At 53.5% G+C, this 10,019-nt stretch overlaps 1 protein-coding gene across 2 annotated transcripts in view; it reads left to right on the forward strand.

Annotated features, from left to right (window-relative positions):
* The first annotated feature begins 6,926 nt into the window (after positions 1-6,926).
* Positions 6,927-10,019, forward strand: part of HMX2 (H6 family homeobox 2) — a 12,030-nt gene continuing 8,937 nt past the window's right edge. Inside the window, exons 1-2 of one of the 2 annotated variants that reach the window (XR_010884669.1) lie at positions 6,927-7,283; positions 7,579-8,254. Coding sequence is in view for 1 of the 2 variants with exons in the window: in XM_067299566.1 (XP_067155667.1) it covers positions 6,968-7,283; positions 7,579-8,186 (924 nt within the window). In the remaining variant the exon portion in view is untranslated. Of the gene's footprint in view, positions 7,284-7,578; positions 8,364-10,019 lie in introns of those variants that run through there. The other variant, XM_067299566.1, reaches the window with a different exon arrangement.

Raw genomic sequence — 10,019 nt, forward strand, 5'->3', positions numbered from 1 at the left:
ATTAGATCTCTAATATTCCAGCCACATAAAAAAACAGCACATGTTATATAGATGTGAAGCTTTGACCCAAAGAAGGGATGGTTTGGAATTTGGCTTTAGAGGAATAAACTCTTATCCTAGTGCAGTCATTTCTTGGCCTTAAGCAAAATAATTAACCCCTCTCTACTTCTGATGCTTCATCCTTATAATGTGGGTTTGAGTAATTATCATAATATAGAGAGAGTAGAAATAAGAAACTTCATTATCTAGGATTAGGTTTTCCCCAGACTGTACAGTGATGTTATGTGGAAAGAAGCCCAGAAATCTTCTTTTTCTCTGTACTGTTGTGCAGAACTTGCAGAAAAGCATCTGTGCACCATGGCAGTGTTATGAGTACCTGAGCTATCTGCATCTCCAAAGAGGGGACATCTTTTGCTGCCCCAGCCAAAAGAGGTGGAAGGAGCCTCATGTCGTGTGCACATCGCCTGGGCTTCTTGTGATTCCTGAAGCCATTGAACTTGCCTGAGGAGTATCTTCCCCTGCGCAGGAATGTGGGGACTGACAGGCAAGACAGAGTCATTAGTAAGTGCAAAGCACACTAAGATCCCGATGCAGAAGTTCTTGTGGAAGCATAAAATGGCCCCATCACTCATTTATTTTGCAAAACCACAAGTTATTTGGGAGATCTGCTGACTCAGAGCAAGCTGGTTCAGATTGTCATGCCATTTGTTTAAAAAGTTCTTATGGAAATTAAGGCTACCTCAGGGTCTTTTAACAAAAAGCAGAATATAGCTAATATTCAGTGTAACTCTTGTACATGGCCAAGGATATAAACATGAGAGTCTTTTTAAGAAGCTGATTTTTGAGTCAATGGACTGTAACAGTTTTGAATCAATGATTATTTAAGAACTCCTAAAACTGCACATTGTTTAGCTGCTGTGCACAAAAATGTTGGATCTATTCTGCTCTCTGTTGGCTGCAAATGGATAATTTGGATCCTAGGTCTGAGGGCTGAGTGTAGATTACAACAATTCTTTTTCTAGCCAGGCCAGTAAAGCATTCACCATGCAGCTTTGCAGCTCTTTTTGATTTTAGTAGGAACTAAAATTACTCAGCAATTTTCAGGTCTGGTTCTAGGACACTCATGGATGTTTGTAAACAAACTGTTTGTGGCCCCAAAAATATCTGCTTCGTTTGGATTTCACCAGTGCTGATGTTTACGCAGTTTATTTCAATTTTTTGACATTCCAGATGATAGTTTAGAGTTTACAACATGGTATATAGGCACCAGTCTTCAGATTTAGAACCACGAGCTGCAAAGTTACGACCTACCCTTTGTTCTTTGGATATTTCTTTCCTTTCATATTTTGGGACAGGTAAGATGAGTTACAATAGAAATTGTTTGGATGGGATCTCGAAAGATCAGCCCATACTCTGCGTAAGAAACCTCCCATGCTACTTTTCATGCGAGATTTCCTCCCATATATATTAGGTGACCTCTAATCTGTGAGTTCACTTATGAAAGAGGTAAATTGTGTGCACATGAATAATGGCAACACAGAGATGACTGTACTTGCTAGAAATTACTGCTGGCTTGGACTGGTGTTTGGTAAAACTTAATCTGGCTTCCATGGCTGTTCGGTATGTGGGTAGATGTTGTTTGTGACACAGCACATGCCATTATATAATACTGTAAAATATATGAAACAGACTGCTGACAAGGTCACAATGACGAAAGCAAAGGATACGTTGCATGGATTTGTGATGACTTTAGAGCATAGTATCACCTTATATAGAGTATGTGTGTAGAGCCGTATGAGATAAAGACTGTACTTAGATGACATCATCTGCCTATCAATTCTGTGCCCATGGATTTATTCCAAATTGCATGGCAATTTGCAACAGAATTTGATTCACAAAAATGTCACATCCTAGAAATGTTTCCTTTTTCCCATAAAATCCTTGTGCGTCAGACACAGGGCTGTGATGGGCCTCAGAAGTAAAAGTCTCATAAATTAGACAACCTGCTTTCTTTCAGTGCTATAAGGTTTAGAATGGAAATTCTAGTATCTGTCAGGAAAGACTCTCAGCTTGCCAAGAGGACACTGAAATACTCGGAGACCTACAAACCATTCCATTTAAAGATAAAAAATACTATTACAAGGCATAATAAAGGAAAAGCTTGAAATGCTCCAAAATACCTCCTAACCCCCAGACAACACACACAACCTGGTATACTCAACCAAATGAAACCCAAGATGGGCTGTTGAGCATAACTTGCTTGTAGTTTTTCTAGTCTTGAATAAAGCATCCTTATCAAATACACGGAAAACAGGCATCTCTTTCGATGAGGAAGAAGCATCCCTTTTCTGGGTAACCTCTGTTTGTTTCCAGTCGTGTGTTTCAGAAGAAGCAGTTGAAAGACTGAGAGACAAATGCAATGTTTCTGGAATAGCCCAGATTTTACAAAGGCGCTGATGGCGTGTAGCAACGTGCAATAGATAAGGGAGACACACGGACAGCGGCTCAACGTCTAGAGAAGTTAATCTTTGGCATTCACAGAACTGTTTTTAGCTGCCTGGACAGCGTGACAGCAGCTTTAAAGTCTGAAAGCGGAAGAATCCGCCCCGGTTGCCCGGGCAAGGGCGAGGCGTGGTGCGGGGGGGCCCCGGCTGCCCGCCTGCCCCCGGGCTGCGCAGGACGCGGACCTGCGGCTGGAGGAAGGCTCCTGCCGCGGCAGAAGCAGGCGCAGACCTCGCACCCCTGCCCGAGGCCGCCCTCCTCCCCGCCCGCTCTCCTAGGCACGAAAAGGCATGCTCCCGTTTGGAAAAACAAACGGCGAGGAAGCTAAGCACCACGCCCTCCTCAGCCCCCTTGGGGTGGAAAAGAGACAACGAAGCCGAGGTGACAGATGTTTGTCACCTCTGGGTACAGTGGGAGACGCTCGGAGCTGACAGCAATAAAGATGGTGCGAGAATCTGCAGGAAATAAAAGGATTCCGGGTGCAGCAGGTAACTTCTGCCAGGCGGACAGGGCTATTAGCGCTGCACTCTGCGAGCGTATAAAATCTGCACGCTTTAAGGTATGGCATTTGGGAGCTAATATGGTATAAACGTGGAACTACAGAGTCACAGTGCAGATTCATGCTTCGGCTTAACACGGCTGTGCCTCTTTAGAAAAATAATGAAAAAGAAGAGGCTGTACTGAGACAGGATAAATAAGGAGATAAATCACTTTGCAATACAGTGCAAGCCAAAACCTAAAAATAAACAATTACTTTAAATCATATCAAGCACCTATCACAAACATCACATTTATACAATTGATCCATGTGTAAATTAGCCAATTAATTCTGAATTGGAACACTAATGAAATAATAATTATCTGTTTACAGAGGAATGGTAGGAGCGCAGTTCTAGAAATAGAAATGAAAGAAAGAGACTGCAGCATAATCCATTCGGCTCCTTCTCCACTGGGCATAGAGGCGGGCCAGTCAATACCAGTATTTAATGTCCAGATATCGCTGTGGGGTTATAAATAAAATACATAATTGTGTGACAAGCCTACGGGCCATAAATGATAGGGATATAGAGAGGCTGTTTTAGGACATTTGTTGCCTTTTTTGTGATACAGAATGAAGAACTGTAAGGTGAAGATTTCTTTTAACTTTACCAGAAGCTGACTTGGTTCTTCTTTCCTGCTTGGCTTTCCGCTAGAAGTGGTTGTCTACCCTGAGGGACTCTAGAGGGATCAGGACCTCACAGTCATCAAAGAAGTAAAAGATGAATGAAAAAGGGTGGCAGTTCTAATACAGAGTGATTTTGGTGACTCGTCTCTAAAAAAGGAACTTCACTGAGGTGGAGAAATGCAATGGGGTCTTCTCTAAGAACTTTGCACCCTTGCTTTTTCATTTAAGAGCTCAAATAGATAAAACAGGGCTGTAATCCAGCTCTCATATGGTAGTCAAGAGTCCTTGTCAGATGACTGTAGGCTGTTTTCTGTACAGAAACTATTTTCTATCTCTCATTTTTACTGTTCAGTTTATCCTGGAGTTGAGGAGTATTTCCACTGAATTAACATTTCCTTGGAAAAATTCCGATCAGCTTTACTTTGTCAGATGCCTTTAAGTGAAACAGATGCTTACACGAACAGAAGATTCCTATAAATGCCTATAAATTGCTAAAACCTCACCCCCAGGTTGTGCTTTGCTGGTCTTTCATTTCTGTCCCTCCCGGTTTATCTAAACTACTCCTTGCAATAACATTAACTGTTAGTTCGTTAGTTAATTAGAGATGGAGCTGAAAATGTACATCTCACACAAAGGTGACTGAGAAAAGCGATAACCTTTTGCACTGAGAATGTACAGGTTACCGTTATAATTAACATAAAGCACGTTCAGATATTGTTGTCACAACTGCGGACAACTCCAAAGTAGTGACGCGACTTTTGTCCTCCAACTCTCATTGCTTTTCTCATGGGTGTTAAAATCACATAACGATAGAGCTCGGTAATATTTATTGCCAGGTTCTGTATAGGCAGCTGCCATTCTGGCATGTCATATAACAGATGGTGTTCTGAAAAAGTCATATATACTGAAGGCTATATGATCAATGTCATGCCTGTTGCAGCTGAAAATATTACGTGATTAGCTCTGTGTAATCTTTGTCTGGATTTGCAAACCCCAGATGTTCTGGAGGAAGCAGAAATCCTGAAGAAATCTTGCAAGCATTGCCACTCATAAGTTTGATTCAGATGAAAGATGTATAACTTTAAATTGCTGGGCAGCTCTCTCCTGCACGGTCAAACGAACCTTCAGACACATTTCTGCAAGCAGAGGAACAGGAATTGGAATTAGCTGAAATAGCTCTTTAAAATGGAATATCAAGAGAAACAAGTCATATCTTAGCAGAGCGTTTAAACATTTAAATGTAGGGATCCTTGTCCCCCATCCCACACGTCCACCCTTTGGAGTCTATAGCTCTAAAGACGCCAGGACAGTTTTTCGCAGTGAATGCTCCCCTGTATTTCAAACGTTTAGGAGCACACTAGAACTAAGTGCCTGGGACACTTCGTATTTCTTTCTTTCCTTCTTGTGTTTCAGGATGCGAATCTATATTATCGATTCTAACGAGAGCCGCATCCGCCTTGCAGACCCGTGCAGGAGAGCGGATTTACACGCGGGCACCTAGGCGACTACAGCTGCGCGGGGGCCGCGCTGCGGCCGCGGGGCTGCGGGCCGGGGCTCGGCGGACACGGCGGGGCAGCGGCAGCCCCGGGCCGCGGCCCCCGCACGGTCCCGCCCTGGCGGCGACCCGCGGAGGGAGGGACGGTGCCGGCGGCGAGGGCCGCGGCCCAGGGTGCTGCCGCGGCGGCTGCGGGGCGCGGCGGGGCCGGCAGGGGGCGCGGCGGGGCCGGCGGCGGCGGCGGGGCCGCGGGGCGCTGCGAGGCTCCCCGGGCCCGGGGCGGGGAAGGGGAAGGGAACCCTCTCGGCGGCGCCCCCAGGCGCGGGCACAGCCTTTCGGCCGCCCCCTCCCTGCCCGCGGGATGGGGTCCGGCCTCCCCCCGGGCCCCGCCGGCGGGTTTCCTAAAGCAGCCGCTCGCTAACAGCTAAACACCGATCTGCGCTCGGTGTTCGAAAAAGTCGTTTGTGCTCCAAGGCAGAGCGCAGCATGTTCGAGCCCGGGCAAAAGCGGCGGAAAAGCCGCTCGGGATCTCCTTCCCGGGGAGCCACGCTCGCCGTTTGTTGGCAGGAAATCGAGCCCCCAAGTTTGGTGCACTGGAAGGAAAAAAACAAGCAAACAAACCCCCCCAGATATTTCTCAATCAGCCTGGAAAGCTGCCCTGCATCCCGGTGCGGCGGCGTTTATACCCGCTCCGGTGGCGAGCGGCGCGGCGCGGCGCGGCGGGGTGCGGGGCCGGCGCGGACGCGGGCGCGGGCGCGGGCGGAGGCGGCGCGGCGGCTCCCGGGCCGCGCCGGGGCGCAGGCAAACGCGCCCGCGGGAAGCTGGGGCTCGCCTAACCCCGCCGAGCGCCGCCGCGCACCGCCCGCGCGGGCGGGGAACGTAATCCACGGAAAATCGGAATCGAGGCATTTGTTAAAAGCCGACCGGATAAAACGAAAGGTGCCCGGGAGCGAGCGGCGCGCAGGACGGGCACCGGCCCGGCGGCCCCGCGGCGCTGCCCTCCGCGAGAGCGGCCCCGCGGCGGCCCCGGCGGCCAGGCCGGGCCCGGCGCCTCCCCGGGCGGCCTTCCGCACGGCCGGCGCGGGGGCTCGGCGCGGCTCGGCGCGGCCCGCGGCCCGCGGCCCCCGGCGCCGGCGGCTTTTGTTGCTGCCGGTGCAGGGGAGGGGTGGGGCGGCGCGGCGGGGCGAGGGGTGGTTTTGTGGCAGGAGCGGTGCGATCCGTGTCATTCGCCTCCCGCAGCTCCCGTGGTGCTTTAGCAGAGCCGATATCCTTTTGTGCTAATAGCCCTGTCCTCATTTGCTGCCTAATTGGACTATATAAAGCCAATAACGGGCGGGCGCTCGTAGCCTCCAGCCACGGCAGCACGTCGCAGGGGGGCCGGGGGCCGCGGCGGCTGCAGGCAGGGGCTGCGCGGAGCCTTCTCCTCCCGGCTGCCTCCCCGCCTAATCCCATTTGCCATTGTGCGTGCCCAATCGCCGTGTACTCCCCGCGTTTAACTTGGATGACATTTTGATTTCATCATTAGCATCCGGCGCCAGGTTGACGCAGCAGCAGCGGCGGCGGCGGCAGCGACGACCCCGGCTCTCCGCCTGCCCGCAGCAGCCCCCCGGTGCCGCGGGCTGCGCGGGTCCCCTCGGCCCCCCGCCCTGCCGCCCCCCCATGCGAGGGGCCCCCGGCCGGCCCCGCCGCCGCGCTCCCACGCCGCGCCGCCGCGCCGCTCCCCCGCGCCGCCGGGAGCCGCCACCTGCGCGCCGGGCGCGGGCTGCGGGGCCAGCGGCGGCCAGGAGCCGGGCGGGCGCCGCAGGATGCCGGAGACCGGGCAGGAGCCGCCCAGCGCCCCGCCGCCGCCGCCCAAGGAGTCCTTCTACATCAAGAACCTGCTCAACGGCGACCCCCCCAAGGCGCCCCCCAAGCAGCCGCGGGCGCTGTTCGCCCCCTCGGGCAAGGCGGCGGTGGACGGCGCCGGCTTCGCCCTCTCGCAGGTGGGCGACCTCGCCTTCCCCCGCTTCGAGATCCCGGCGCCGCGCTTCGCCCTGAGCGCCCACTGCCTGGAGCGCGCCCAGACCTGGTGGTACCCGTACGCGCTCACGCCGGCCGGAGCCCACCTGCCCCGCACGGAAGGTACCTGCTGCCCGCGGGCCGGGCCGGGCCGGGCCGGGGCCGGGGCCGGGGCCGGGGCCGGGGCTGGGGCCGGGCCGGGCCGGGCCGGGTGGCTGCGGCCCCGGCAGGGCGGTGCGCGGGGCCGGGGCCGGGCGGCGGCGGCGGCAGCGGGGGAAGCTCGCAGCGGGGCGTCGCGGGGACCCCCCGGCTCCGCCCGCTCCTCCCCACGGGGCGCTGCGGCCGGGCGGTGAAGGTGTCTCTTTGTGTCCCTTTCTCCCCTTCTCCGTCCCCCCCCCCCCTTGCCCTTCCCGTCCAGCCGCGGAGAAATCCCTCCTGAGGGACTCGTCCCCCGCCTCGGGCACCGACAGGGACTCCCCGGAGCCGCTGCTCAAGGCGGACGCAGAGCACAAGGACCTGGACTCCAAGAGCCCCGACGAGATCGTCCTGGAGGAGAGCGACTCGGAGGAGGGGAAGAAGGAGGGCGGCGGGGAGGACTGGAAGAAGCGGGAGGAGAGCCCCGAGAAGAAGCCGTGCCGCAAGAAGAAGACGCGCACGGTGTTCAGCCGCAGCCAGGTCTTCCAGCTGGAGTCCACCTTCGACATGAAGCGCTACCTGAGCAGCTCGGAGCGCGCCGGCCTGGCCGCCTCGCTGCACCTCACAGAGACCCAGGTGAAGATCTGGTTCCAGAACCGCCGCAACAAGTGGAAGCGGCAGCTGGCGGCCGAGCTGGAGGCGGCCAACCTCAGCCACGCGGCCGCGCAGCGCATCGTCCGCGTCCCCATCCTCTACCACGAGAACTCGGGCGCGGAGGGCGGCGCGGCGGGCGGCAGCGCCCCCGGCACCCAGCCGCTGCTCACCTTCCCCCACCCCGTCTACTACTCCCACCCCGTGGTCACCTCCGTGCCGCTCCTGCGGCCCGTCTGAGCCCGCCGCCGCCGCCGCCGCCGCCGCGCGGAGCGGCGCGGAGCGGCGCGCAAGCCACCGGCCCGCCCGTAAGTACTCCGGCGACTTGTGCAATCCACCGGCGAGGGGCTGCGGAGCGGGGCGGGGGGCGCGGGCGCCGGGTCTCCCCCCCGGTTGGTACCGGGAGGAAATGAAACAAATTAAAAAAAAAAAGGGGGGGGGGAGGAAGATGAAAGCGGGAACTTGTAGAGAACCCTAGAGCTGTCACACCTTTTGTAAACGTGAACAAAATACCGCGATGGTCTCTGTGGCTTTAGTTTTATTTTTGTAAAAAAAATGGATAATAATAAAAAATGAATGATCCCAGGCCACTCCTCGAGATTTGCCAAACGCTAACGGGAAACCTGAAATTTCTGTTCCTTTCGGACCTCTCCTTCTGCCTCCAAATTGTTCAGGCTCCTGATCCTCTTGCAACTCACACTTCATCGACCGTGGCTTTTAATTTAACCAGACCTTGGTGCAGATTTGCCTGTTTGATTTCCCATATTTTGTATCTTTCGGTTTCTGTGACGGGACTTGATAACTAGCAAGAAATACAGCCTCAAAGCGAACGGTTAAGTACACCCACACGCTTTGAGTGACCCTTATTTATTATCGTTTCCTTAGATATTTTTAATTCTTGTTTTTAATTCTTGTTTTCCTAGCTGTTGGGGCTTTTTTTTCCTTGTAAAGATATTTCGGTATTTGGGGAAAAAAACATCTGTACCTTTTTGCTTTCTTTTGTAATACTAATTATTATTATTATTGTACTTTTGAACTGTGCAATATTGTACGACGATTCTTAAAGCACTGCTTTTATTTGAATGGTGAGGAAAGGGTTTTTAGCATTGTATAATTGCGTTCGTTCATGTTGTACAAAATAAAATAAAAGAATTAAAAGTGAAGGAAAGTGAAAAGAAAGGAGCAGGGCATGGGAATAAGCATCAGCCCAGCTTATGCGAATAAATAAGAGAGATTCAGTGAGCTGGGCGCTTTAAGTGAAGGACAATCAACTTTAGGCTAATTTTAATTTATTTGATATGATGTACAGTTTTCTTGTAAAGTCCATCGAGTATGTGGATTTTAATAGGCAGAAATCAAGTGATGAGTGGACACCTCTACTCTCTCTCTTTCTTAGTGTCTGCTCACCTGTTGTCTGACAATTGTTTGCTGTCTTCCCAAGGGGCTGGGTTGGTTTGTTTTCGTTTTTCTTTCTTTATTTTTTTTTTCTTTTCGGTTGTACTCTCTACCCTGTCGCTTTCTGTTAGGGATCGGTCCTATTTTTAAGACAACTTATATTGTTATAAACTGAATGTTGTGGTGGAAAAAAAAATCAATAAAACCCGTTCCTTATCATTTTTTAAAGTGTGGCTTCGGGGAAAAAAACAAAACAAAACAAACAACGGTGTCTGGCACCACTGCTGCCTTGCCAGCCAGGTTCGCCGCGGCCGCTGTGCGAGGCCGCGGCGCCGGCGCTGCCCGGGACGCAGAGCCGTGGTGCCGGGCCGGGGCCGGGGCCGGGGCCGGGGTCGGGGCGGGCGCCGGCGGCTCCGCACGGCGCGGGCGCTGCGCTCCGCTGCCCGCGGCCTGCCGCGGCGGCCGGGCCCTGCAGCGGGGAGCAGGCGGCAGGAGGGCCCCACCGACGGCGGAAAAAAAAAAGGGGGGGGGACGGGAATTGATACCGGCCTCATCCTCAGCTTTACCGCCGCCGCGGAATTGCTGCTGGCTCGCGGTTACACCCGAGCGTGCCGCGAGCCCAGTCGATGGCCCCGAGAGGAGCCTCGGGGGAGCAATTGCCCTTCCCACGCGCGGGGT

This window comes from Apteryx mantelli, chromosome 7 (assembly GCF_036417845.1).
Source record: "Apteryx mantelli isolate bAptMan1 chromosome 7, bAptMan1.hap1, whole genome shotgun sequence".
In the NCBI taxonomy this organism is placed as follows: domain Eukaryota; kingdom Metazoa; phylum Chordata; class Aves; order Apterygiformes; family Apterygidae; genus Apteryx; species Apteryx mantelli.